The 27,677-nt window shown below is 38.4% G+C and overlaps 1 protein-coding gene across 1 annotated transcript; it reads left to right on the forward strand.

Annotated features, from left to right (window-relative positions):
• The first annotated feature begins 327 nt into the window (after positions 1–327).
• On the forward strand, positions 328–27,196 carry gba2 (glucosidase, beta (bile acid) 2). The gene is made up of 16 exons (XM_062994342.1): positions 328–1,035; positions 10,507–10,598; positions 10,693–10,808; positions 12,992–13,210; positions 14,393–14,632; positions 14,786–15,042; positions 16,144–16,269; positions 17,215–17,399; positions 18,438–18,542; positions 18,691–18,798; positions 21,398–21,549; positions 23,848–23,954; positions 25,295–25,437; positions 25,887–26,002; positions 26,104–26,295; positions 26,856–27,196. Exons 1-16 carry the CDS (start codon positions 845–847, stop codon positions 27,120–27,122), a joined length of 2,616 nt encoding a protein of 871 aa, XP_062850412.1. The 5' UTR covers positions 328–844; the 3' UTR covers positions 27,123–27,196.
• Positions 27,197–27,677: the final 481 nt, after the last annotated feature.

A 27,677-nucleotide genomic window follows, 5' to 3' on the forward strand; every position in this document is an offset into this window, starting at 1 on the left:
CCTGACCATTGAAGAGCAGCATGAAAGGGGGCTAACAAAGCATGCAGAGAAACAGTCAGTAATTGTAATATATATATATATATATATATATATATATATATATATATATATATATTTATATATATATATATATATATATATATATACACTGCCTTCAATATAGAGCATAACATATAACTAGAATGTGTTGAATCAGTTGGAACGCCCTAAAGTTGTTTATCAAGTATCAAGTTGCAATTTCTGAAATCAGAGAATCGATTCTTTTGGGAATCGATTCTTGTCCGTACTCGGTTACTCTTGAGTTAGCTATGGACACTGCACTTGGCAGTAAGGACGATGAATTGTGTTTTTGGTTTGTCTTGTTTGCGGACGTGACTAGACGTGATTCGTGTTCCTAGTTAACTTGATTTGAAGTAGAACTCTTCCCTGGTTGGGAGCTTTAGAAACATCCATGGATTGCATTTCCTCATCATGTAACCAATAGGACAACCGAGTGTGAAACGGATGCAAAACCCGGATGGCTGAATGGATGAATTCTGCAAGCAAATTCACCGTCGAGTCTTTATTACAGGTCCGAGCTGCTGTGGATGAAGCATGTTGGTATTTTAAATAGCATGTAATCAAGCAATACGGATGTTATTGTGGCATGTGATTCTGCAAAGAACAAAGTCCTAAAAACTGTCACGTCTTAGACATTAAGTTTAGACCAACCAAGTCAACTGACTGGGTCTGAACTGAACAGGTAGAATCTAATTGAGCAGTCTGGTATAATAAAACAAGTCAACACATCTTTTCAGTGACATTAAGGACTGATTAAAGGACTGCATCCACCAGCACCATCAGCATGGATTTAAATGACAGCACTTCATTAACTGAGCTGATGGGCAGCTATAAGGGCACAGAGACTGGATTCCACCTGCCCAAAGATGGATGGAGGATCTGCCTGGCACACGAGTTTAAGGAGAAGAGGAAACCTTTCCAGGCGAAGGACGTTTCTCTCTCCAACGTCCTGCAACACATCGGACTGGGCTTCAGGTAAACACCAGGAAATAAGCTACAGCATTAAATAATTCAAGCACATGACAACAACATACTATAGTAAGATTCAGTCGTACAGGGTGGGCAGTATGATAAATATAGCAATGCCATACTTAAAGTTATCATCTTAATAGTATACTTTGGTCAGGACCCCCACAGGACCACCACAGAGCAGGTATTATTTACGTGGTGGATGATTCTCAGCACTGCAGTGATACTGACATGGTGGTGCTGTGTTAGTGTGTGTTGTGCTGGTATGAGTGGATCAGACAGCAGCGCTGCTGGAGTTTTTAAATACAGTGTCCACTCACTGTCCACTCTATTAGACACACGAAGCACCTAGTTGGTCCACCTTGCACATGTAAAGTCAGAGACGATCGCTCATCTATTGCTGCTGTTTGAGTCGGTCATCTTCTAGACCTTCATCGGTGGTCACAGGACGCTGCCCACTGGGCGCTGTTGGCTGGATGTTTTTGGTTGGTGGACTATTCTCAGTCCAGCAGTGACAGTGAGGTGTTTAAAAACTCCAGCAGCGCTGCTGTGTCTGATCCACGCATACCAGCACAACACACACTAACACACCACCACCATGTCAGTGTCACTGCAGTGCTGAGAATCATCCACCACCCAAATAATACCTGCTCTGTGGTGGTCCTGTGGGAGTCCTGACCATTGAAGAACAGCATGAAAGGGGGCTAACAAAGCATGCAGAGAAACAGATGGACTACAGTCAGTAATTGTAAAACTACAAAGTGTTTCTATATGGTAAGTGAAGCCGATAAAATGGATAGTGAGTGCAGGAAAAAAAAGGTGGTTTTAATGTTATGGCTGATCAGTGTATATCCCGTTAATATTTCATTGAGCTATGGACTTTTTGACCAATCATTAACACAACAGACATTTGTTACATCTTAAGTAACCTCCTTATCAGCAGCAATATCATACAGTATAACCTGATTGGTTAGCCACTAGCTATCCTAGTACTTGGTTCTAGTTAGTATTTAGTCAACAAATTGGCTAATAAATAATATATTTATTCCTTTATTAAGGCAGAAATTTGAGAAAATAGACTTGTATTGTTTAAATGTATTAATGAACTTATTGTTAAGTTAATCTTCATAAAAATGTATTGGCAGAAATATAATATTGTAACAGTTTAAGGGCTTTTAATGATATACATCAGGTACAACGAGGCATTTGTTGCTTAGTGGTTAAGGTACTGGACTAGTAATCAAAAGGTTGCTGGTTTAAGCCCCACCACTGGCAGGTTGTCACCCTTGAGCAAGGCCCTTAACCCTCAATTGCTTAGACAATATACTGTCACAGTACTGTCGGTTGCTTTGGATAAAAGTGTCTGCTAAATGTCGTAAGTGTAGGTATCACAATATTCATCTTTGCTGAGAACTTGGCAACAAAGTTTTAATTACTTTAGGTAGCAGAAATATCAAACTACGATACTTTGTCTTGATACACACGTGTTAAATGTTATTAGTGTTTGATGTGATTCTTTTATACATTTTAACTGTTCGTTTATTCATTGGTCTTTAATACTCGCTTTATTAGCAGGGTGGAAGGGCTTTAGTTGATACTGGGTTCTCAGGTAATCATACTTATAAACCAACACATAATTTCTTTGCACTATGTAAAAACATGCAGCCATAAAGAATCTTTTTGAGTGAGTATTATTATAGTAACACATAAAATGGCTTATGGCGTGGGGTTCTTGTTGAACTATGTAGTATAATCTTTAAAGTTAAAGTTAAAACTTACACTTAGGTTATGGCAAATATGCTCTTTTTCTGTGACTGATTGAAACACTAACATGTGAGTCCAAAAGAAGATTATAAAGTTGTTGGTTTATTGTGTACATTACTGAAAATACAATAAAATATATTGAGTTAAAATATCCATACAGCACCCCTAATATTTGGTTATATATCTTTCACCTCTTTTTGTTTCATTTACTGCTTTTGATAGGCATAGATCCCGTGAAAACATCTGGTTGGGGCTCTGACCACTCTACCTGGCACAGTATAATTCTCATACAAACCTTTCAGTACAATACACTTATTCTTAATAGGGTTGAGGTCAGGATGTCATAAGAAGGTCATTCCAACAGCTTAATATTGCCCTTATTTTAGCTGGGTCATCGTCCTGTTGCAAAACACAAGGTGAAACAAGTTCCTCTATTTTAGTTTATTTTTTGTTTTTCCACAATGCATCAGTTCTGCTTGGAGCAAAACAAGCTTAGAGAAGTAAATTCCCACCATCATGCTTGACAGTAGATATTACAAATAATTATGCATTTTCGTCACATAAAAAACAGTTTCAGAAGAGCACTCAAATGTAATGAAGTTCAAAAAGGCCAGAAATGTGTTATTTCTATTTTTTGTTTAGTAATCAACAAATCTTGTTTTCTTGCAAGCACAATTTTTTTGTGAACTCAGGATAACAGAAGGCTTTATTTTTTCTGTGTTCTCACGATAACAGTGGTCGTGTACACTCCACCAAGGCTGGTTAATCTTATTAAGACTGCACATTTTGACTATGAAAAGGCTTAGTAAAAATAATATCATACAGCCTATGAAAATGTTGTCAGTTAACTATTATTGATTTTTATTCATGTTAGTTCATATTCGAACGTTGCTAATGCCTTGATCAACAGAAAAATTGTGATCTCAAGAAAACACAGTTTTTTTTAATCTTGAGATCATGAGATAAGCTAAGTAATAACCCATGGCCTCTCTGGACTTCCGTACAAAAGAACAGAGTGAGTGAGTGACGGATGTGCCTTTATTATTTAGAGAATTACCTGGATCAGGTGATAGAGGTTCCGCTGAAACTGATACAGATAAGTGACAAATTAAAGGAAAAAACCAATCGGGTTTGCTGAGCTATTATAAGTATACATATCTGAGGAAAAGCTGCCAAAGTTGCAAAAGTTGGTTATGAACTGTGCCAAGGTCAAGTGCAGCTATGCCCAAGGTTTTGTGAAACTCATTTTTTATAACACTGGATAGTGCACATCAAGTAAAATATCTCCAAAGTCAGGAAACAAGTTAAAGCTAAATAGAATCAATAGAATGTATTTAAAATAGGATTTACCACTTGATTCAGCTTCCTTGAAAGTGTTTTACTGCTGGCCTTATTACATATACACTGATCAGCCATAACATTAAAACCACCTCCTTGTTTCTACACTCACTGTCCATTTTATCAGCCCCACTTACCATATAGAAGCACTTTGTAGTTCTACAATTACTGACTGTAGTCCGTTTGTTTTTTTACATGCTTTTACCCTGTTCTTCAATGGTCAGGACCACCACAGGACCACTACAGAGTAGGTATTATTTGGGTGGTGGATCATTCTCAGCACTGCAGTGACACTGACATGGTGGTGGTGTGTTAGTGTGTGTTGTGCTGGTATGCGTGGATCAGACACAGCAGCACTGCTGGAGTTTTTAAATACTGTGTCCACTCACTGTCCACTCTATTAGACACTCCTACCTAGTTGGTCCACCTTGTAGATGTAAAGTCAGAGACGATCGCTCATCTATTGCTGCTTTTTGAGTTGGTCATCTTCTAGACCTTCATCTGTGGTCACAGGACGCTGCCCATGGGGTGCTGTCGGCTAGATGTTTGTGGTTGGTGGACTGTTCTTAGTCCAGCAGTGACAGTGAGGTGTTTAAAAACTCCATCAGCGCTGCTGTGTCTGATCCACTCATACCAGCACAACACACACTAACACACCACCACCATGTCAGTTTCACTGCAGTGCTGAGAATGATCCACCACCCAAATAATACCTGCTCTGTGGTGGCCCTGAAAGGGGGCTAACAAAGCATGCAGAGAAACATATGGACTACAGTCAGTAATTGTAGGACTATAATATTATATATATATATATATATATATATATATATATATATATATATATATATACAGTATATATAATATTAAATAATAGCACCAATGGCACATCAATTTGTGTTTCTCTTTCTTTGATAGTAGTTGGTATTTTTTTAACATAATATTTCTATTTATATGGTGTTTCCAGCAGCGCCCTGTGTACTAAGCAGTAATGTTGGTAGTTCAGCATTTTTACTTGCTGTTTAGTACAGTGTTGTGTAGCTACGGACGCAGTTCGTTTTTATTCATCGTTTGCTTTGAACTCTTTTGCTTGATGCGTTGGATTGGCTATTCAGTTTATTCTGGTTATTATCATAATAAATCTTTGTAAAATGTTTCTCCATACACGTGCCAGTATAATACTGTATTCATGTAATAATGTGCTTATAATGAAAACACAAGCTCACAGCCCGCCAACTTCATAAAAAGTTTTATCTGTACTAAAACCACAATTTAAAACTTTAAAATGCTTGAGTCTTTTAAGCAGTTGGTATATTTAAAATATATGTCCCTAATATTTATGTTAAATGTGCTGGTTGAATTATGTTTGGCTTTGTTCCATTATGCAGAACCCCCAACCCACTCGATTGTGTGACTTTTTTCTGCTTTTTCTTCTGAATATCCTGTGATCTTTTGGAGCTTCCTAGACTTTCCCATTATAACGTCACAGTCTAACGGGTGTTGTCAAATTAGCCCAATTTATAAATGCAGAGAAGTCTCCAGAGGTCTCTGAAGTTAATCTCAATTACCAACAAGGTGATTAAACTATCATATACTTGTCAGCAGAGTCAAATTGTGACAGGAAAGTTTATTCAGCAAAGAAATGTGTTTCAATAATTCAGTTATGAAAAATAACATTTTCACAAGATATTAAAATCCTAAAATTGACATAAATGTCCTTAAAATATGTGAAATCATGAACAGGACTAAATTATAAAGGCAACATGGGCATATGTTTCATGCTGAATCATTGTGTTGAAGTTAATAATTTATAGATCTACAGTTTTTATCAAATGTACTAATCTGTGTTAATGATTGAACTTTGGTCTCAGAGAATAAAAGTGAATGTAAGATACAAACCTGACATACCTAAGATACAAACCTGTATGAATAAAGCAGTTTAGTTCCCTTAAATGTACAAATTTTTTCTCAGTTTCACTCCTGCGTACATAAACACTGCTGTGTCATCATGGTTATTAGTTCATGACCAGCGGACTGTTGCCTAAGAGCTATACTCATTACTACTGATAGCCCATAATGCCTATTAGACTGAAGCAACAATGTTTTTCTAATAACATTAAAATTATTAGTGGAAGGAAAAGTGCTGTGTGGTTCAGTGTTGTGTATGCTTATGCTTTAAGCTAGCTGTACAGCCTTTTACGGCTGTTTTCAGGTGCAATTTGCATAAAACTGGCTTACGTGCACAGTTTGTGTAGCTGGTTAAGTGCATATTCACAGAGCAGTAAATTTGCAGAAAAAATTTATAAAGTTTTGCCTAATTTTTTTCTGAACCATGTGTAAATCAAGAACCTCTGTTAAACACATTCTCTACACATACAAAAAATTAATAACACCAGAACAGGGTGGCACGGTGGCTAAGTGGGTAGCACTGTCGCCTCACAGCAAGAAGGTCCTGGGTTCGATCCCTAGGTGGGGCGGTCCGGGTCCTTTCTGTGTGGAGTTTGCATGTTTTCCCCGTGCCTGCGTGGGTTTACTCCGGGTGCTCCGGTTTCCTCCCACAGTCCAAAGACATGCAAGTGAGGTGAATTGGAGATTCTAAATTGTCCATGACTGTGTTCCATATAACCTTGTAAACTGATGAACCTTGTGTAATGAGTAACTACCGTTCCTGTCATGAATGTAACCAAAGTGTAAAACATGATAAAATCCTAATAAACAAACACCAAAACAAAAGTTTACAATACAAACATCTACAAAGAAATCTTCCTCAGTCCCCCCTAAAAACTGCTGAAAGTCTTAGAAGCAATAGGACTTAAAAACGCCATATAAGATATGAAAAAAACTTTGACTTTTTTTAGTTGTTGTATTTATTTTTCTAAATTGAGTTACTACTTTGAAACTACAGGATCAGGTTACACATTTTGGCCAAAACTATATAGACAGCTGGCCATGAGTTTGTTGGTCATCCCATTTCAAAACCATGGCCATTAATATTGGTTTAACCACCCTCCCTTTGCTGCTACAAAAGCTTCCACACTTCTCTGAAGGACTTCTTACCAGATTTAGTGTGTATCCGTGGAGATCTGGGTTTGTTTAGACAAACAAGCTTTTGTGAGATCAGGAACTGATGTTGGATAAAAAGGCCTGGTGGTCTCAGTTACAAATTCAAACTCGGTATATATTTTTATCAAGATAAAACCAGTTTCCCTGAAACAAACATATTATGTTGAGTACACGCACAGTGTTTACTTCTAACACCAGTGTTTACATTCAAAAATCATTTACAGACTTTTCAAGCTTAATGGTTAACCATTTCTTTGCCGCTTTTAAACAGTTAGTGGGTAGTACTCGGTGCAGTTTGCATGAACAACAGCTTTAGTAAATTAAAAGCTAATGCCAGTTTAAAATATGAGTATCTTGCAATGCCACGTTTGTTGATGTAGTTCTACTACATAACTTTCATTCTCATTAATAGTTCAATAATTATCTGGACTTGCTTTAAAAGTTATTTAATAACTCACTCACTCACTCACTTTCTTAACCGCTTATCCAATTAGGGTCGCGGGGCGGTGCTGGAGCCTATCTCAGCTTTTCAATGGGCTCAAGGCACACAGTAACACCCTGGACGGGGCGCCAGTCCATCTCAGGGCAGACACACACACACACATTCACCTATAGGGCAATTCAGTGTCTTCAATTAACCTGACTGCATGTTTTTGGACTGTGGGAGGAAACCGGAGCTCCTGGAGGAAACCCACACAGACACAGGGAGAACATGCAAACTCCACACAGAAAGGACCTAGACTGCTCTGCCAGGGGATCGAACCCAGGACCTTCTTGCTGTGAGGTGACAGTGCTACCCACTGAGCCACCATGCAGCCTTATTTAATAACTATGATGCATTTATATTAATAAACAGTAATTGAACTTCTTAGCAGTCTGAGCATAATACAAGCGTAATGTCACATTAATTACCAATGGCTGTTAAAACTGATGGCGGGAAATAAATAGAACTGTAATGTTTCTAAGTAAGTTTGTTGTTTAAATGTTTATTTGAAATTCTTTATAGTAAGAAATTGTGCCAAACTGTTTAAACTGATTGACTTTCCTATATTATTATATTGCCTGACTGTATGTTTTGCACCCTGGCACATAAGGTGTGTCCATAAATCTGTTAGACATCTGATAATGGAGCGTACATGCGCTAAATAAATCAATTACTCAGCTAAAATTCAGATGATGTGTCAAAAGCAGTTTTCAAAATACAAAAGAGCAGAGTCCTAATGTGTAGTGTTCTTGATTACAGAATATGTTACAACTGGACAAATGTTTGAGAGAGATCAATGACGCATTTCATTCAGTGGTTATTTTCCTCCCTTAGATCTCACAGTACAGACTGCTCATTTTTGTATAAAAGGCTTTTATTTTTTTATTTTATAGCTGATTAATGGACACATATGAATGTATGTTTGTTTTATGCACTACATGCTTTTGGTTACCACATAAAAAATTCCACCTGTCTCTTTTTCATTTACTCCTGGCTTATTGTCTGTAAAAAGAACATCTTTTAAAGTTTAGATTACTGATTCTAGGCCGTCCCGGTAAAAGCCATTATTCTGTCTTCACAATGACATACAGTTGTGCAGTGCTGCGTTTTTGCTCAGTTTTTTCCGGAATGCTAGGTTGGCTGGTTTTGCCAGAAACATTTACTTTTGTTTCTCAGTACACAAAACATTGTTTCAGTAGTGCTGTAATAGGTAAACAAATCTAGAACATGCAGTATTCAGCTTTAGCCCAGCAGTGTGCTGTTATTCAACTCTGGAATTAATAACCAGGCACATTTGTGATTTTTAATGTGGCAGTCAGCATTTTTGTAGAACATCTGTCAATTAGGTAAATGAAAAAGTTGGCATATTATGCACTTTACAAGCATAATGATATTTTCAATTCAACAAACAAGAGTTACTGGAGTGTGAACACAAGTGGTCGTTTTGGAAATGTTTTTGAATTCCATCCTGATGAGTATATTTTAGGAAAGCCAAATCGAGAATCCTCTGACCATAGTCTGTTACTGCATTCCACCCGTGGGTGATTCTCGACCCACCGTGACCCTGTCCAGGATGAAGCGGTGGTAAAACATGAAAACGAATTATGCAAATTGTTGCAATCAAAATTATTGTAATCCAACAAATCAGAGACACACTTTACTAAAAGCAAGCTGTCTAACACAAATTTCTACCTGGTTAGGCCTGTCTTGATAAGGACATATAGGCTAATGAATTAATTGTTATTTATTTTGTAAACAAATAATTGGAACAAATATTTTTGGATTTTGTACAAAATTGTATTTGGCACTATTCATTCAGTTTGTTTTACCATCGCTTTATCCTATTCAGGGTTGCAGTAAGTACGATTCACTGGGCGAAAGGTAGGAAACAGTCCTGTGAAACACTCACACACACCTTGGGCAATTTTGTATCTCCAGTTTACCTGACCTAAATGTCTTTGGACTGTGGGAGGAAACCCAAACAGTCATGGGGAGAACATGCAAACTCCATGCAGAAAGGACCCAGACTGCTCCATCTGGGAACAGAACCCAGAACCTTCATGCTATGAGGTGACAGTGCTGCCCTCTTTGGCACCACTAAAAATAAAATAAGCACCTTTTGGAAAACTGACCAACAAAAGGTCAAAAGGTCTTATTTTTTACATTAAAGGTCATGGTCAGAAAACTTTGAGCAGGTGGATCTACTCCTCAGAAGCTCAGTCAATCAATACATATGCAGCCATTGTTCACCTATTATAAATATGACCATACTAAATACTACAAAATTTAGGAATTCCAGTAAAAATGTGAAAGATTGAACTTTTTACTCAAATTGTGTGGATTATATGATCTGTCATTTAAAATATTGTTATAAAAAATGCTATACAGAAGCATTTTTACCGGTGGTCTGAGACTTGTGGGATCCATTGTACATGTCCATTACAGTGTTTTGCAAACTTTTTACTTAATCTGTACATAAAGCTGACAGCTGGCTGTTTTACGTGTGTTTACGTTGTGTCTGGATAATCAAGACCCATAAAATGTCTGGGTGTAAACAAGGTATTTCTCACAATTGTATATAGAGTAAACAGTGGTGGGGGAATGAAAACTCCAGCAAACTAGAAGCTTTATAGCAGTCTCTAAAAAAAATAGTACTTATTCTAAAAAAAATACTGAATTGGCTGTGATTATTTGATTTAAATACTATAGTCACCCGCCCCCAATAGTTAGTTCATGTGGATAATAGAATAAAAAAGATGAAACCTGATCTATGTTTTGAAAAGAAAGTTTTAATTAAGAAAAGTATTTATGCCCTTCTTTCCTATTTGCAGGTATCTGAAGTGGTGGTACAAAAAAACCCAGGTGGAGAAGAAAGTACCATTTATAGACATATTTCAGGCGTTGCCTCTGAGTCAGATTTACGGTAAGTGTTCACTTATGTTTAATGATTTATTAGAAATCTAATTTTCAAAAAAATTACAATGGTTTTAATTATTCTTACAAATTTTTTCTTGTAGGTGCCCCCCTGGGTGGAATTGGGGGAGGAACTATTACACGCGGATGGAAGGGGGAGTTCTGTAGGTGGCAGCTTAACCCAGGAATGTATCACTACAAGACTGTTATTGCTAACCAGGTAAAGCAGTCAGTGTCGTGGACAGTCATGTGTCATGTGACTGTAGAGAGACATAATGTTTCATGATAATGTTATATAACTAGCTAGTGCGTTTTGTGCATCTGAGAGTGACCTTAAAAAAGCATGACAACATTTAGTAAGGGTATAGTTTTGTAGGACAACTAGTTAGCTGTTGTAGGATAACTATATTAGCTGGTCACCATTCTATTCACCTATGCGTCTATAATTTGTAGAGTCAACTGTGAACTGCAACAGTTCAAACTTCAGCTGTGCTGTTGACCTAGCTGGGCACCCAGCAGGTTGGCTGTGCCTGGGGGTGATGATTGATGGGGTTCCTTATTGCTGCTGCAATGTGTGCCTGTAAGTGTGATGGAAGATTCACAGATAGCAGTGCTTGACTTTGCATACATGATAATGTGAGGTGCTGTCTCGGCCGGTAAGAAGTGGTCGCGACTATTCACATGTCTAAAGAAGCATGTGATAGTCTGTGTCTCCTCTCCTCTGTCAGGGCAGGTGTTTGCAGTGGCAGAGGAAGTTACAGTTGGGAACTTGGACACATAATTTTTGGGGAAATGAAAATGAAAAAAACATTTAGCCCAAAGTATCTTTCCTGTTGTTAAAAGATTTCACATTTACTCTTTATAAAGCCATAGGCATATGTGGCTGAGAGTCCAAAAAATCATTACCAGTGTTGTTCTCTAGGTGGAAAGGATGGTATTATTGTCTCCCATATAGTTTTATAACGTTTAGTGAGCATTGTCACGTATTTATTTATAGAAAATGGTAAATGTGTGGGTGTAATTTATTTGGCAAAAGACTGATCAACCATTACATTAAAACCACCTCCTTGTTTCTACACAAACTGTCAATTTTATCAGCTCCACTTACCATATAGAAGCACTTTGTAGTTCTACAATTACTGACTGTAGTCCATCTGTTTCTCTGCATACTTTTTTAGCCTGCTTTTACCCTGTTCCTTAATGGTCAGGACCCAGGACCCCCACAGGACCACTACAGAGTAGGTATTTGGGTGTTGGATCATTCTCAGCACTGCAGTGACACTGATATGGTGGTGGTGTGTTAGTGTGTGTTATGCTGGTATGAGTGGATAAGACCCAGCAATGCTGGTGAAGTTTTTAAACACCTCAATAACCAAAAATATCCAGCCAACAGCGTCCTGTGGGCAGTGTCCTGTGACCACTGATGAAGGTCTAGAAGATGACCAACTCAAACAGCAGTAATAGATGAGTGATCGTCTCTGACTATACATCTACATGGTGGACCAACTAGGTAGGAGTGTCTAATAGAGTGGACAGCGAGTGGACACAGTATTTAAAAACTCCAGCAGCGCTGCTGTGTCTAATCCTCTCATACCAGCACAACACACACTAACACACCACCACCATGTCAGTGTCACTGCAGTGCTGAGAATGATCCATTACTCAAATAATACCTGCTCTGTGGTGGCCCTGTGGGGGTCCTGACCATTGAAGAACAGCATGAAAGGGGGCTAACAAAGCAAGCAAAAAAACAGATGGACTACAGTCAGTAATTGTAGAACTACAAAGTGCGTCTATATGGTAAGTGGAGCTGATAAAATGGTGAGTGTAGAAACAAGGAGGTGGTTTTAATGTTATGGCTGATCGGTGTACACACCCACAGTAAAGTATGGAGATGGCACGTCGTGGTATGGGTGGCTGCCTCTGCAAATCGTACAGGAATATTAAAGGTCATAAAGATCATATTCATGCTCACAGATGAACACCATCAGAACAAAATTCTGCCATACGAACAACTACAAGGAAGTACCTCCCCAACAACTACTTAATTTCTTGGAAGCAATTGCATTTAAACTGCCATATAAGTTATGAAAAAACAATTAAAACTCTACAACCTCATAATTACACAAACTCACTAACCACCATAAGCACAAGTAAAGAAAGCAAATCGACCCAGCACTTTGACATTTTAAGACAATCTATTAGCTAGCCATGATAATAGCCATAGCAGCTGACATGGCGTTAAGAATTAAACAAACAAACATAACATAAATCAAGTTGCAGATACTATGCTGCAAAAAAAATAAGTCTTTTGCTATTTGCATTTGGTATCAGAATTTCAAATTGTTCCTGATAAGGTGTGCTTCTTCAATGGTGTGTTCTTTGTTTTTTACTTTCTTTCAGTTTACAGTGTGCCTGCGTAAGGACGATAAGACAGTATATCAGCAAGTATTGTCCACTGAACGTCCTCGCACCTTGCAGGCCTGGAACTGGGGATACTGTGGTGCATTTGCCTTCTACCATGCACTCTACCCACGAGCCTGGACCGTCTACCAGCTGCCTGGCCAGAATGTCACGCTTACCTGCAGACAGGTGTCACCTATCATTCCCCACAACTACAAGGTGACTCCACTGCCATTCACTGAATAATTATCATGCTCTTGGTATTAAGAGTAACTATGTTACCTGTTCAAAAAAATGTTAGACTAGATATAAGTAAATCTGGTATTTACACCGATTAGGCATAACATTATGACCACCTCCTTGTTTCTACACTCACTGTCCATTTTATCAGCTACACTTACCATATAGAAGCACTTTGTAGTTCTGTAATTACTGACTGTAGTCCATCTGTTTCTCTACATACTTTTTTAGCCTGCTTTCACCCTGTTATTCAATGGTCAGGACCCCCACAGGACCACCAGAGAGCAGGTATTATTTAGGTGGTGGATGATCCTCAGCACTGCAGTGACACTGACATGGTTGTGGTGTGTTAGTGTGTGTTGTGCTGGTATGAGTGGATCAGACACAGCAATGCTGATGGATTTTTTAAACACCCCACTGTCACTGCTTGACTGAGAATAGTCCACCAATCAAAAATGTACAGCCAACAGTGCACTGTGGGCAGCATTCTGTGACCACTGATGAAGGTCTAGAAGATGGCCAAGTCAAACAGCATCAATAGATGAGCGATCGTCTCTGACTTTACATCTACATGGTGGACCAACTAAGTAGGAGTTTCTAATAGAGTGGACAGTGAGAGGACACAGTATTTAAAAACTCCAGCAGTGCTGCTGTGTCTGATTCACTTATACCAGCACAACACACACTTACACGCCACCCCCATGTCAGTGTCACTGCAGTGCTGAGAATCATCCACCACCTAAATAATACCTGCTCTGTGGGAGTCCTGGCCATTAAAGAACAGGGTGAAAGCAGGCTAAAAAGGTATGTAGAGAAACAGATGGACTACACTCAGTAATTGTAGAACTACAAAGTGCTTCTATATGGTAAGTGGAGCTGATAAAATGGACAGTGTGTGTAGAAACCCGGAGGTGGTTTTAATGTTATGGCTGATCTGTGTATATCGCAGTATATTATCGGATGACAATTTAACTGCAATAATTACTAGCAAATTGGATGCATTCTTTTACATTGTTATTTTTTACATTTATTTACTTGGCAGATGCATAAACTTAAAAGAGGATTATAAAGAACTTCTGAGTCCCTATCGGACAAAAAATGACTTGATTATAAACATAACAGTGAGATGATTTTAAATCTCTGCATTTTTGTCTCTCTCAGGACTCCAGTTTTCCAGTTGGTGTGTTTGTGTGGGAGATAGAGAACAAGAACGACTACCCGCTTGATGTGTCTATCATGTTCACTATGGTCAATGGTTCAGGCCACAGCGATGATAAATGCGGTGGTCACTGGAATGAACCATTCCACCTGGAAAAAGAGGGCGAGTCAGTGTCTGGGGTTTTACTTCACCACTGCTCACCTGTAAACCCGTACACACTGTGTATGGCAGCACGACAACAGGTGACACATCTTAATAATGGATGTATTATGGAATAATGTATACAGTTGCTAAATTTGCTCTTGGTTAAAGTTTATGAAGTGACTTTACTATCCTGAGTATCTTAAAAATATTTAAACATTTATTTGAACTTAATGCTTTGGTGTGTGTGTTAGGGTGACAGAGAAATCAGTCATCAGACTGCGTTTAGTCCGAACGACACGGGCACTTCTCTCTGGCAAGACCTGGTGAGTGATGGGCGGTTAGACTCACCTACCGACCCCAGCACGCCTACACGGACAGGAGAGAAGGTGGCAGCGGCACTGGCAGTAAGCTGCTCTGTACCTGCACATGGGCACAACAGTGTAGAGTTCTGCTTGGCCTGGGACATGCCAAAAATGACCTTTGGCTCGAGGGAGAGGGAGCACATCAGGTACATAAACAACACTATATGTATCACAGTTCAGCATATTTAAAATAGAAAAGGGTGGACATGACTGCTCATTCCTCTGCACTGCCACCAGTATATTGTTTGCAGTTCTGGTTAAATTTTTTTAATTAAGTTTGTTTTAAAATTATGTTAGGTATCCAGTTTAAACCAATAATAGGTGACCTGAGAAACTGGGCTGCTAAATTGGGTACACACTACGGGAGCGTGCTGTGGTTTTAATTTGCATAAAGTAATTTATCTGTTTTTGTGTACCATAATTGGGGCTTATGTGCAGTGAATTGGAAGCAATTTGGGGTTTGATAAAACAGCATATTATATTAACAAATTATTTTGTTATATTAATGAATAAATAAATCCTATATTACGGCCACCCTCACTGGACCGAACTGAAATGTCATTGTAGTCTTTTAGCCAGCACAGCTGGCCCTAGGAGGAAACTCCCTACATATTTATGCATAGGATGTTGCTGCTGGCCCATACCAATCAATAGGCGGCATGATGGGTAAGTGGGTAGCACTGTTGCCTCACAGCAAGAAGGTCCTGGGTTTGATCCCCAGGTGGGGCGGTCTGTTCCTTTCTGTGTGGAGTTTGCATGTTCTCCCCGTGTCTGCGTGGGTTTACTCCAGGTGCTCCGGTTTCCTCCCACAGTCCAAAAACATGCAAGTGAGGTGAATTAGAGATGTGTTTGATATAACCTTGTGAATTAATGAATCTTGTGTAACGAGTAACTACCGTGTGTCTGTCATGAATGTAACCAAAGAGTGTAAAACATGACGTTAAAATCCAAATTAATAAACAAACATACCAATCAATAACGCAAAGTGTGTCTTCCCTGTATTGATTTAGCCTTAGTAATTTATTGGGAGTTTCTGTGGACAGGCGTACATTTGTTTAATTGAATTTTCTTATATTTGTTCATTTGAATAAACATGCCAACATCTAGCATGTATTTATGTAACATAAGTTAATTGTCTTGTATAGCTTGTATCAGGCATTTTAATCTTGCACTTAATTAAGATTATGAGTACTTGCAGAACTGATCACAAAACGGTAACGCACTGTTGTGGTAATTCTTCCTTACAGGCGATACACACGTTTCTTTAATACTAAAGAAGACTTAAGTCCAGCTCTCTCTCATTATGCACTCTCACACTACAAAGACTGGGAAAAGAGCATCGAGGAATGGCAGGGACCAATTCTGAAGGACAGGTAACGTAAGCTTTTTTATTACAAAGAAGCTTAAAGGCCGAAAGTGGACCATATCACTGGAGGAATCCAATCTGATCAAGGAGAACTGGAGTACCACTCTTCCCTTTGACACGTGTCCAATCTGTGGCTGCTTTTAATCACCTGCCAGTGTTGGGTCCCCACACAGAGCTGTATCGTGTATGGAGAGCAACGCAAAGCTCTATGTGCTAATTATTTGACATAGTTTAAATGGTGTTTTAAAGCACTGGTGTAATTTGTGCATCCTTTTCATACCAATGCACCAAATACCTCCTGTAGTATAAGCCAAGTGTTTATATTTTATGACCATAGCTGCTATTTCCCGTAGTATATTGTATTTCTAGCTATATTGTCATATTAGTAATCAGCAGATATGATCACCCCTCTTATTTACTTTTACTTCCTTTGCTGAGATTTATTTTAGTGTTTACATTAATACATTACTGAACATGTTTTTCCACACCTGAAATACACAACTTTACACTGTCATCTTATACGTTTTTAAAACTTATAATATCTGAATGTTGTTTACATACATTAGTATCGCACTGATAACACTAGCTAATAACTATAACTAATAACTAATTACATGTATGACTTAGTGCTGTACAGTGTTATACAAAACACCACGCTGTTGTATTAATTGCTATTTTTGAGTTATGTGATTGGCTTATAAAAACACAATGGTTCTGCACTAATAAGACTTGGTTCCCACCCACCCTCAAGACAAAATCTCTTACATATTTCATTTTTTACATATTAAATTTACATATTACATTTTTTATTACAACTTGTCCACTTGGTATTTATGACAACTGCTGAAAATTTCTGGAAAATGAACGAGTGTTGTAAATACATGTAAAGTGAGTGCTGGTCAATGGATGCAAGTGCAGTGACTTATTTTATTTCTTTGTGCTTCTGTTTTAGTTCCCTCCCTTCCTGGTACAAATCCGCTCTATTTAATGAGCTTTACTTTATTGCGGATGGTGGGACGGTGTGGGTGGAACTTCCTGAGGACTGTGATATCAGCGGAGGGCTACGCTCAGAAGATGGTGGTCTTCCAGCCCAGCCTTCTGTTATTAAGGAGTATGGCCGTTTTGCCTATTTAGAGGGTAAGTAAATCATTTCTAGTCTTTATGACAAGCTCCCAGTTTTTATGCTGCCTGAAGATTGTGCATCATGGATTTTCTTTCATCTGTTACAATTAATGGTGCTAGTATAAAGCTAAGGGTTTACATGATTTTAGGCTTGTTAATCAACACTCACAAATGTTCTAAAATGATCAGTTGTATTTCAGCACCTCCAAACGTGAATTAAAATGCACAAATACATAAAAAGGTTGAAAGGAAACATGTACAAATGCATTAAAAAACAGTTAAATAAATAGTTGTTGTCAAATGTTGAGAAAAATAGAAGTTGTAAATAAAATGCTGTATGCACAAGGTAGAGTAAAAGTGCAGTGTTAACTGACCAATGAGTTAGTTAGGCTTAATAGTAAGTAGCTAAGTAGGAGTAAGAGAGCTAATGGGAAGAAAATAAATGAATAAAAGTAGATTATTGGGTGACATGGTGGCACAGTGGGTAATGCTGCCATCTCACAGCAGGAAGGACCTGGGTTTAAATCCACAACTGGGCAGCCACAGCCAGGGTCCTTTCTTTGTGGAGTTTGCATGTTTACCCTGTGTCCATGTGGGCTTCCTTCGGGATCTCTGGTTTTCCCCCAGAAGTCCAAAGATATGCAGTCAGGTTAACTGGAGCTACAGAAAATTGTCCTAAGTGTGTGTTTGTTTGCCTTGTGATGGACTGGTGAACGGGAATGAGACCCACCGTGACCCTGACCAGAATAAAGCGATGGTAAAACACAATGAATGAATGACTGAAGTAAACAAATAGAGCAGTAACATATTAGAAAAAATGCATTTATTTTTACTTTATATAATGTCTATAATGTAATGTCTACTGAGAGTTTAACTGATTAGTAATTATTCAGCGGAACCAAAAGTGTGAAACATGACGTTAAAATTCTAATAAATAACTATATATAAATAATCATTCTGAGGTGTCATGATATAAATGTAATAAATCTTATAGAAAATTAAAATAGAAGTCTGCAGCTTTGGTGACTTGTTTCTCTTTTCTTTCGTTGCTAGGTCAGGAGTATAGGATGTATAACACATACGATGTCCACTTCTATGCTTCCTTTGCACTCATCATGCTCTGGCCTAAACTGGCTTTGAGTCTACAGTATGACATTGGTAAGAGGTATTATTATACTTTATGATGCTGTGTAGTTGCTGAAATATCATTTATTTAACTGTAGGACTTACTTAGCACACTTTTCAGCAATTCATTTTTTACCCATCCACTTACTTTAATTTTCTTCTTTTCCTCGTCTGATTGTAGCTGGTAGTGTGGTGCAGTATGACCCGACAGTAAGGATAAACCTAATGAGTGGTACCAATACCCCAGTCAAGACCCGGAATGTAGTACCTCATGATATTGGAGACCCAGGTTAGTACAATATACATTTTCTTATTTGTTTTTTATTTCCTGAATTTCCATTTCTGGCATTTAGCAGTCGTTTTTATCCGAAGTGACTTACATGACATGACAGTATATTGTCTAAGCAGTTGAGGGTTAAGGGCCATGCTCAGAGGTCCATCAGTGGCAACCTGGCAGTGGTGGGGCTTGAAGCAGTGACCTTTTGATTACTAGTCCAGTACCTTATCCGCCAGGCTACAACTTCCCAAGGCAAGATTTCCCCCTTTTTCTTACTCCATTTTAGTCATTTACAATTATCGATTGTGAATCTGCTGCTCCTTGCACAACCCTGAGCTGATCAAGTAGAGCCACACATCCCAGAGAAATGTGTCCAGTCTGCGGTCACTTCTCATCACCTTACATGTCTGGGTTCCCACACAGAGCCACATATGGAGAACCATGCTATGCTCCATGTGACCCCCTTTCCCCACTCACGCAGGTGCCCGGACCAGTCCCAAAGTCCCATATTGCAGCAGCAGCGTAAAGCCACCCTGTCCAACCTTCCCTTTGTCAAACATGGGCAATTGCGTTTGTGTGGACACCTGGCTAGGTTGGTGGTTTAGCTAAGATGACGCTCTGCAGTGGTGTGCCAGGGTGCTGCACCACCTGAGTGCCCAGTTATTGTTAATCAGGCAAGACTAAGGACTAAATAAAAAGGAAACAATCCTACACACATAGTATAGCTTTTAGGGCACTTGTTTGTGAGCTTTGTTATAATTTAAAGTATAGGGGGTTTTACATATTTTTGTTGTGATTGCCTTTTATGAAGTCATGTACATTTAAAGTTGGTATTCAGTGTGTCTTATAGATGTGAATAATTACGTTACAGGCTCAACAAGTTTCACCTTACACAAGTTTATGCTGCTGCTTTACATTACACAAACAAAGACACTAGAAACTGACAGTTCGACAATGCTGAAAGTAATGACATTTAGATTTCGATTAGTATTAGTCAATAGGTTTTTCAAAATGAAAAATAAAATCTCGGTAAATTACCAACATACATGTAAATGCTAGCTTATTTGTACAATTTATCTTTAGTTAAAATATTTGAGTTTTGGTTTAGTGTGAAAGAATGTTAAAGTCATCTTAGTGACACACGTGCATATTTACTAAAGATTGGGTCAATGCTATTAGATTAGTTTGAACAAATGGTTACTCTAGCTCCCACACTGTGCTTTTCTTTGTTCTGCTGAAACATGTTATAACTTTCCCAATGTCGTATTTGCTTTAAGTTACTTCTAGTATCCTGTATTAGCTCTTTTCCCCACAGATGTTGTTAGCTATTGGGTGTTTCAACTTTCATACTTACTATGCCATTCATTTGATGCATTTCTGGTTGTTAAAAAAAACGCTACACAAGGAGCCATTAAGTACATGCACTAATGTTGAGTAGTACTCTACTTAAACAATCTGTAAATGAATAGAACCTTGTTATTGGTAACATTTATTTCTGAAATATTAAATCCATTCTAAACTTGCCAACCTGTACTAAAATTTCACCAATTTCACAGTTGCCCACCAAGTTGCCATTGTTGGGTCCCTGAGCAAGGTCCTTAATCCTTAGTTGCTTGAATTGTATTCAGTCACAATTGTAAGTTGCTTTGAATAAAGGCGTCTGCTTAATGCTGCAATGTAAATGCCTTTTGTTTCCGAATGCATTTTTCCATTAAAGAATAGAACCATCTTTGATACAATTTTATGCAGTCTAGTAATTCCACAGTAAACCTAAAAAACACAGAAAACACAACCATGGACACCATATCTTATATGGTTAATAGAATGAATTCAGGGTTTAAAATACTTAACAGGACTGACTTTCTCATGTGATTTTAAAGTGTTTTAGCATTTTCTCCTACAAGTAATATTATTATACTATGGTACATTAAGAAAAGGGGGTGGCACGGTGGCTCAATGGGTAGCACTGTCGCCTCAAAGCAAGAAGGTCCTGGGTGCGATCCCCAGGTGGGGATTTGCATGTTCTCCCCGTGTCTGCGTGGGTTTCCTCCCACAGTCCAAAAACATGCAAGTGAGGTGAACTGGAGATACAAAATTGTCCATGACTGTGTTTAACATTAAACTTGTGAACTGATGAAACTTGTGTAATGAGTCTTTACCGTTTCTGTCATGAATGTAACCAAAGTGTGTAAAATATGATGTTTAATCCTAATAAATAAATAAAATAAATAAACATTAAGAAAAGTGTTGTAAATCTGTGCACCAGGCTTATTATGGGATTAGGCACTTGCAAAGAAGACATAAAATAACTGAAATAACACATGTTCATGTATGTGAGGGAAAAAGCAATCAAAAGCAAACTAGACAAACAAAAGGTTGTGCATGTCCAATATTCCTGAAGACCTCTGATTTAGGGAACTTGATTTAATTATAGTATTAAGATGGATGAAACAAGGATTAATATGTGGTTTAATACAGTAAGTCGGTACACTGAATTGCCCTACATCGGTGTAAAGGTTTTTGTTGAGCAATTGCAAATAGTTTCATTGAAGCGTGTGTCTTCTTCCTTCTATTTGTGGTTCCACTGAAGATAATCTATCTTTCTTAACAGATGACGAGCCTTGGCAGCGTGTTAATGCCTACCAGATTCACGACACAGCCGACTGGAAAGACCTGAACCTAAAGTTTGTTTTGCAGGTGTACCGCGACTATTACCTAACTCAGGACTTGCAGTATCTGAAGGACATGTGGCCCATCTGTCAGGTGAGCTGCGTGGGTGCAGAGTTTAAATGTAAAGCCCTGTTAGTGACATGAAAGATTAAGTGCTCAGCACAGAAAATGAGCAGGTGCTCGATTACTCGGTTTTGTTTTTGGGGGAGGGAATCCACTTTTGTGCCCCTAAGTCAGCTACCGTTTAACGTTCATGAGTTCATGCTCGAAAAGCCTGAACTGTAGGTTTTAAATAAATCTTTAATAAATTAAACGGTCATTTAAAAGCTGGATTTCATGTTTACTCAAGTTGTCTTTGTCTTATATTAAAATTAGCTGGTTGATATAAAACATTTAAATGACAAATTATTAAAAATAGAAATCAACACAGCCCTTTTTATATGAATCAATGAATTGTATGTACGTGGACAATGGAAGCAAAGCTCACAAAGGAAGGTTCCACATCTTATATATTGTGTACAAGGCATCTATGAGAAATAGTGAGGAAGAGGACATTTTTATGCTGTTGTAGTTTGAATTAATCATAAAATTTCCTTTAACTGCTAACCAATTGTCGAAGGTTAAGTGGTAATGCCTAGTTCACACTACACGATTTTGCCCTGATTTTCGCTCGCCGACTGGTCGCCGCTAGATGTGGCAGCTCGGGAGCAACTCGGCGTTCGCTTGGCGATCTAAACTCTGCTCTCAATCGCTATGTGTAAACTGTTCAACGACTCGATCTGAGCGGCTTGCTGAGCGCTTGCTGAGCGCTTGCTGACTGAAGAGAGATATCTAGCATGTTAAATATCTGGATCAGTTGGTTGCGACTGGCAATGCGTGTGGTGAGGGGGATAATATAGCTTGTATCAGAATACATCGGCACACACACACCAGCTTTACAATATTTGTGAACTTAACGTCCACGCCAAACCATAATACCGACACTGCATTACAAAAAATATTTATTAACTTCCAACTCGCTACAGAACAAAACAAGCCCTGCTGGTCGCGTTGCCAAATCCACTCGGATTCATTTCTTTTTCTCTTTGCTTTTACGCTGCACATCAGCGCACAAACAACTTTGATCACTTGCTACTTGTTGACGTGCATTTTTTGGACGTGGTATCATTAAACCTTTCGTCACTTCTCACGTTTGTTTTGTGACAAAACGTAGTTTGGGAGACCAGAAAAACTCGCCTGCGAATCCAGTTGGTGATAGATGGTGTAGTGTGAAACCCCCTATCGCCTATCAGTGTGAAATACACACCAACTTGAAAGACTCCCGATTACAAGAGATCCAGTCATGTAGTGTGAACTGTACAGCGACCTGACGACTTGGAAAGTCGTGTAGTGTGAACTTGGCAAAGCTGACAAGCTTAAAGCTCTTTGCACTTTATTCATTTATAATGAAACAGTGTAACATAGTGAACTTGTCAGTAGAACAGTAGGATGAACATGAACACAGGGCAGAACCAGTTCAGCTTCAGCATTCATAATATAAGTCTGTAGCAAACAGTTCATTACAAATGCGAACTAAACATGCTAATTAAAGGTCTGAGATGAAGTTGTTATGTTGAAGCTCTTTCTGACAGCATTAATGTATAAAAGATGATAAGCTTGATGAGTTTTATCGTTATTCCGAGACATTATGCAAAATATACACATAAAAAACATTACACATGCAGATCCACATGAGCAGTTTAACATGCAGTCAGATTCCATGCTGATACAAAACGGCTTCCGTTTGTGATTTTAATTTGTTACAATTGTTTATGTAATGAGATAATTTAAAGAAAGAGAAATTACATTTTTTTTTTTTGTTTGAATTAAACCTACAGTGCACTGTGAGAGAAAAATGTTAGTTTATACTAGAAGTATTAATATATAATCAATTACTACTTAGAAAATGTAGATATGCTTAGGGCATTTTGCCAGTAGTCATATTCCAAGAATACTGCTACAATAGAATGTAGGATGTTAACATGGTGTACGTGATAACAAGTGCGTCAGTTGCATTGTCTGACCTCCAAAGCCCAGTTCTAGCTGATTTAGACCAGCTTCTACAAGGTCACTGACAGCAGAATAAAAACATGAATACTTGTAATGAATACACACCACACATTGTGTAACGACTGGATTAGGCACTCATGCATACATACTTTTTATGTAAAACTAAAATTAATTCACGTCAGTTTATTATTTATTATGTTTAAAGGCACATTTTTTGTTTTTCTCGTTAAAGCTAATAAAGCTAATGATTCTAACTTGCAGATTTGATGAACAGGTTGAGTTCATTTTACTTGCTGGCTGAACATGTCATTCAGCTTACTCAGTGTTTGTTGGTTTTTGTAGGTTGTTATGGAGACTGAAATGAAGTTTGATAAGGATGGAGATGGCTTGATAGAGAACTCTGGCTATGCTGACCAGACTTATGATGGATGGACTGTGACAGGACCAAGGTTTGTTAAAGGGGAGAGAAAATGGTTAAATTGTGGGTTTAACTTAATGAAAAGTGCTGGAGGACAAAGATAACGGTGGAGCTGAAGCGACAAACAAGGTATGAAAAGTATGAAAACTTGTGTGATTGGAGAAAAATACAACACAAAACTAAGCTAATAGCTTAGTACATGGCAGATGAATATCTAATTCTACCTTACCCACTTTCTTTTTTTTTTATTTTATTTATGCATTTTTCTACAATTTTCTCCCAATTCAGTGTAGTCAATTTGTCTTCTGCTGCTGGGGGATCCCTGATTGCAGTCGAGGTGGATATATTGCTGCCCACACATCCTCTGACCCGCACGCAGCCCCCAGCGGAACCCCCTTTCACCCATGCACTCTGCAGAGACGCCTCTCTTTCTGCCAGTCAGGGTCCTTACACAGCGTTTGAAGACCCCACCCACATAGTCCGGTCATCCCGCCCTAGCAGAACCATGTCTGCTGCAGGCACTGCCAATAATGCCCGCTAGATGGCGCCCAGCTGACTGGTGGCAATGCAAAGTTTCGAACCGAGGAGTTCAGAATCTCGGCTCTGGTGTGCTAGCGGAATATCCCGCTGCAACCCCCTTTCTTAATGAAATTAAATACATTATACAGAAAACGATTTGTCTATTCAAATTTCAACATATTTTCTCCCACTGATCCACTAATTTCTGTATTTAAATCCCTTGTCCTGACCATCCTGAGGGCTCCTACGGATCCACACTTTTACCCTTCCACACATAGCCAAATGTAAGGGTAACAACCTACTAATATCAGATGATTGTTTTGCAAAAGAAGGTTAAACTTCTCCTTAACAACATGTTCCCTGTTTTGGCAAATAGGACAATATTGTGTTAATGGGAAAAAACTGCTGATGTTGATTATGTTTTTAAGTACATTGGGCACTGTACCCACAGTAATAAACAGCAAAATATAATCCAGAATGAACAGTACAGTACTGTACCTCCTAACACTACTCTAGTAAATTATTGTCCCTACATATTACTGTAGCTAGAAGCTCAAGCACTAAACAAAAAGGTAAAGGTGAGAGTGGTGAACCCTGACGAGTTCTTTCACTAAGTTTAAAATAATCTGAACTAATGCCTCGGGTGTAAGTTTCCCGTGTCATTTTGAATAATCTTTAAAAGCTCTTAAGCCCCCAGACAAAACTAAAAATTGTGTGTAATGGAATGCTTTATCATAACTTGGAAGGCAGCCTGTTTATTTAAAAGCAGTGCCAACATTAATCAAATGTTATTAAAATGCTCCTAAATCAATGTTTTTTTTTAACACATTAATGCTGATGTTGGTGTTTCAGTGCATACTGTGGAGGTCTGTGGCTGGCCTCGGTGTGTGTAATGTGTAAGATGGCTCAACTCCTAAAAAATGATCATGTGTATGGGCACTATCGGGAGGTCCTGAAGCGAGGCAGCGCAGCCTTCGAGAAGCTTCTCTGGAATGGTAAGTTTAGTGCATGCAAGACAGTACAGCCGTACAAGCCATTGGCTGAATTTTGGTCAGATTTGAGAGAGAATGGAGAAAAAATCCTCAATTAAACAGCCAGCATTACACAGGGTGTTAGGAGTGATGCCAACTCTCCTAGATTAGCACATAGGCTCTTGTAATTAGCCTTTAAAATATAAAACCCAAAATATTTTGCTTGTGTTTATTATAAAACATTTGAACCAATCATGGATAATTTGAGTGTACATGTAGTGAGTGGTGCAATGAACATAAATTTGGCCTATATACAATTACCAAAGATAAACCAACTATAAAGAAGAATCTTTGCTCTTTTAATGTTGACTGACCAAAACAAATCTCAGATTATTTTAGCTGTCACTTTCCACTATTATTATTTTTTTTTTAATCTCTTTATTTACTACATATGATTCTGTTTGATATTTTAGGAAAGTACTATAACTATGACAGCAGTGGTCGAAGTCTGTCTAATAGTGTGATGTCTGACCAGTGTGCAGGCCATTGGTTCCTCCGGGCATCTGGACTGGAAAAGGATGCATTCGAAGTTAGTTCCCCCATCTATTTTTGTTATGCATGTTTCACATATTCATATCACAGGTGTATATGTGGGTTGTGTGTGCAATGAGTACATTTTTACGCTTTCAGGTTTTTCCTAAGGAGAAGATTCGCAGTGCTCTGAAGAGCGTGTTTGATCTGAATGTGATGAGCTTTGCGAATGGGCAAATGGGGGCTGTAAATGGCATGAGGCCAGAAGGTGTCCCTGATCGCTCCAGCGTCCAGTCGGATGAGGTCTGGGTCGGGGTGGTTTATGGATTAGCAGCTACCATGATTCATGAGGTCAGTATTGATCATTATGGTTGGGGACATTATAGCAACTGCTAAATTGTCACTAATTGTCTCATTATATAATCTGCCCTGTCCTGGTTTTACAAGTGGAAATGTCCATTTCTAGCTGTTGTAATAAAGAAACTAAAATGTGTCTTTTTTTGATGCGAAAATCATATGGAACATGACATCTGAAGTTCTGATCTGAAACATTTTAAGTGCTACTGAATTCAAACAAGCTCGAGTATTTGTGGGATTATTTTAATACACTACTACAGACAAACTTTTTAAACTAACTACTAAAGGTTAAAATCACAAGGAGTCCAAGTCAATTTACATTACAGACTGTATTAAAGAGTGGTAATTAGCGTAATTCTTAAATTTGTCATGGGCTCTTCATGCACCAAACACATTCAGATCTTCCCAATTACAAAGACGTTTCCCAGGCTTCAGTTTTTATACACAATCATTTACTGTTCAGAATGTAGCAACCCTTGTGCAGTAACAATGTCAACAGTTTGACCAGTCTGTTCACTTACTATAATTATAAACAACTCTTCTCTTTCTCTCAGGACATGCTAGAGGAAGGTTTTCACACTGCTGAGGGTTGTTATCGGACAGTGTGGGAGCGCTCTGGAATGGCTTTTCAGACTCCAGAGGCATACTGCGAGAAAGGAATCTATCGCTCCCTAGCCTACATGAGGCCTCTCAGCATCTGGGCCATGCAGCTGGCGTTGGACAGTCGTTCAAACCTGTGCAAGACCACCCAACAAAACAGTGAGCCAGGACCTTTAGAGACTGATTTACAGAATCAACCGGTTCAAGAGAACTGCCATTAACCATAGTGTGTATGATCTGCTGATGGGCAAAACACTTCTGATATTGAATAAATGAACATTAATGCAGAGGTTTACTTCTTGAAGATAATTGTTTTTCTTGTGAAGCTGCTTGAGAATGGTGGTATTCAATTTGAGGCACCAGATTTTTATGATTTTTTTCTTAAATGTAGGGTTGCTACACTGATCAAGGATTTGGCCAATTCACTGGGAATCAGTCAGTAAAGGCATGTGTTTGTTTAATTATTTTTATAGTCAAAGTAGTAGTTAGTTCATGATGTATTATTATATAAACAATTAGGTTAGTAATTTACAGTGGGGCCAAAAAGTATTTAGTCAGCCACTGATTGTGCAGGTTCTCCTACTTAGAAAGATGAGAGAGGTCTGTAATTTTCATCATAGGTACACTTCAACTATGAGAGACAATATGAGAAAAAAAAATCCAGGAAATCACATTGTAGGATTTTTAAAGAATTTATTTGTAAATTATGGTGGAAAATAAGTATTTGGTCAATAACAAAAGTTCAACTCAATACTTTGTAACATAACCTTTGTTGG

Source organism: Trichomycterus rosablanca, chromosome 4 (genome assembly GCF_030014385.1).
Source record: "Trichomycterus rosablanca isolate fTriRos1 chromosome 4, fTriRos1.hap1, whole genome shotgun sequence".
Lineage (NCBI taxonomy): Eukaryota > Metazoa > Chordata > Actinopteri > Siluriformes > Trichomycteridae > Trichomycterus > Trichomycterus rosablanca.

Coding starts and splice junctions, on each gene's coding strand:
- gba2 (XM_062994342.1), top strand. CDS start 845: ATGGATTTAAATGACAGCACTTCATTAACTGAGCTGATGGGCAGCTAT. Junction 10,599..10,692: donor GCCTCTGAGTCAGATTTACG/GTAAGTGTTCAC, acceptor TTTTTCTTGTAG/GTGCCCCCCTGGGTGGAATT. Junction 17,400..18,437: donor CCGTTTTGCCTATTTAGAGG/GTAAGTAAATCA, acceptor TTTCGTTGCTAG/GTCAGGAGTATAGGATGTAT.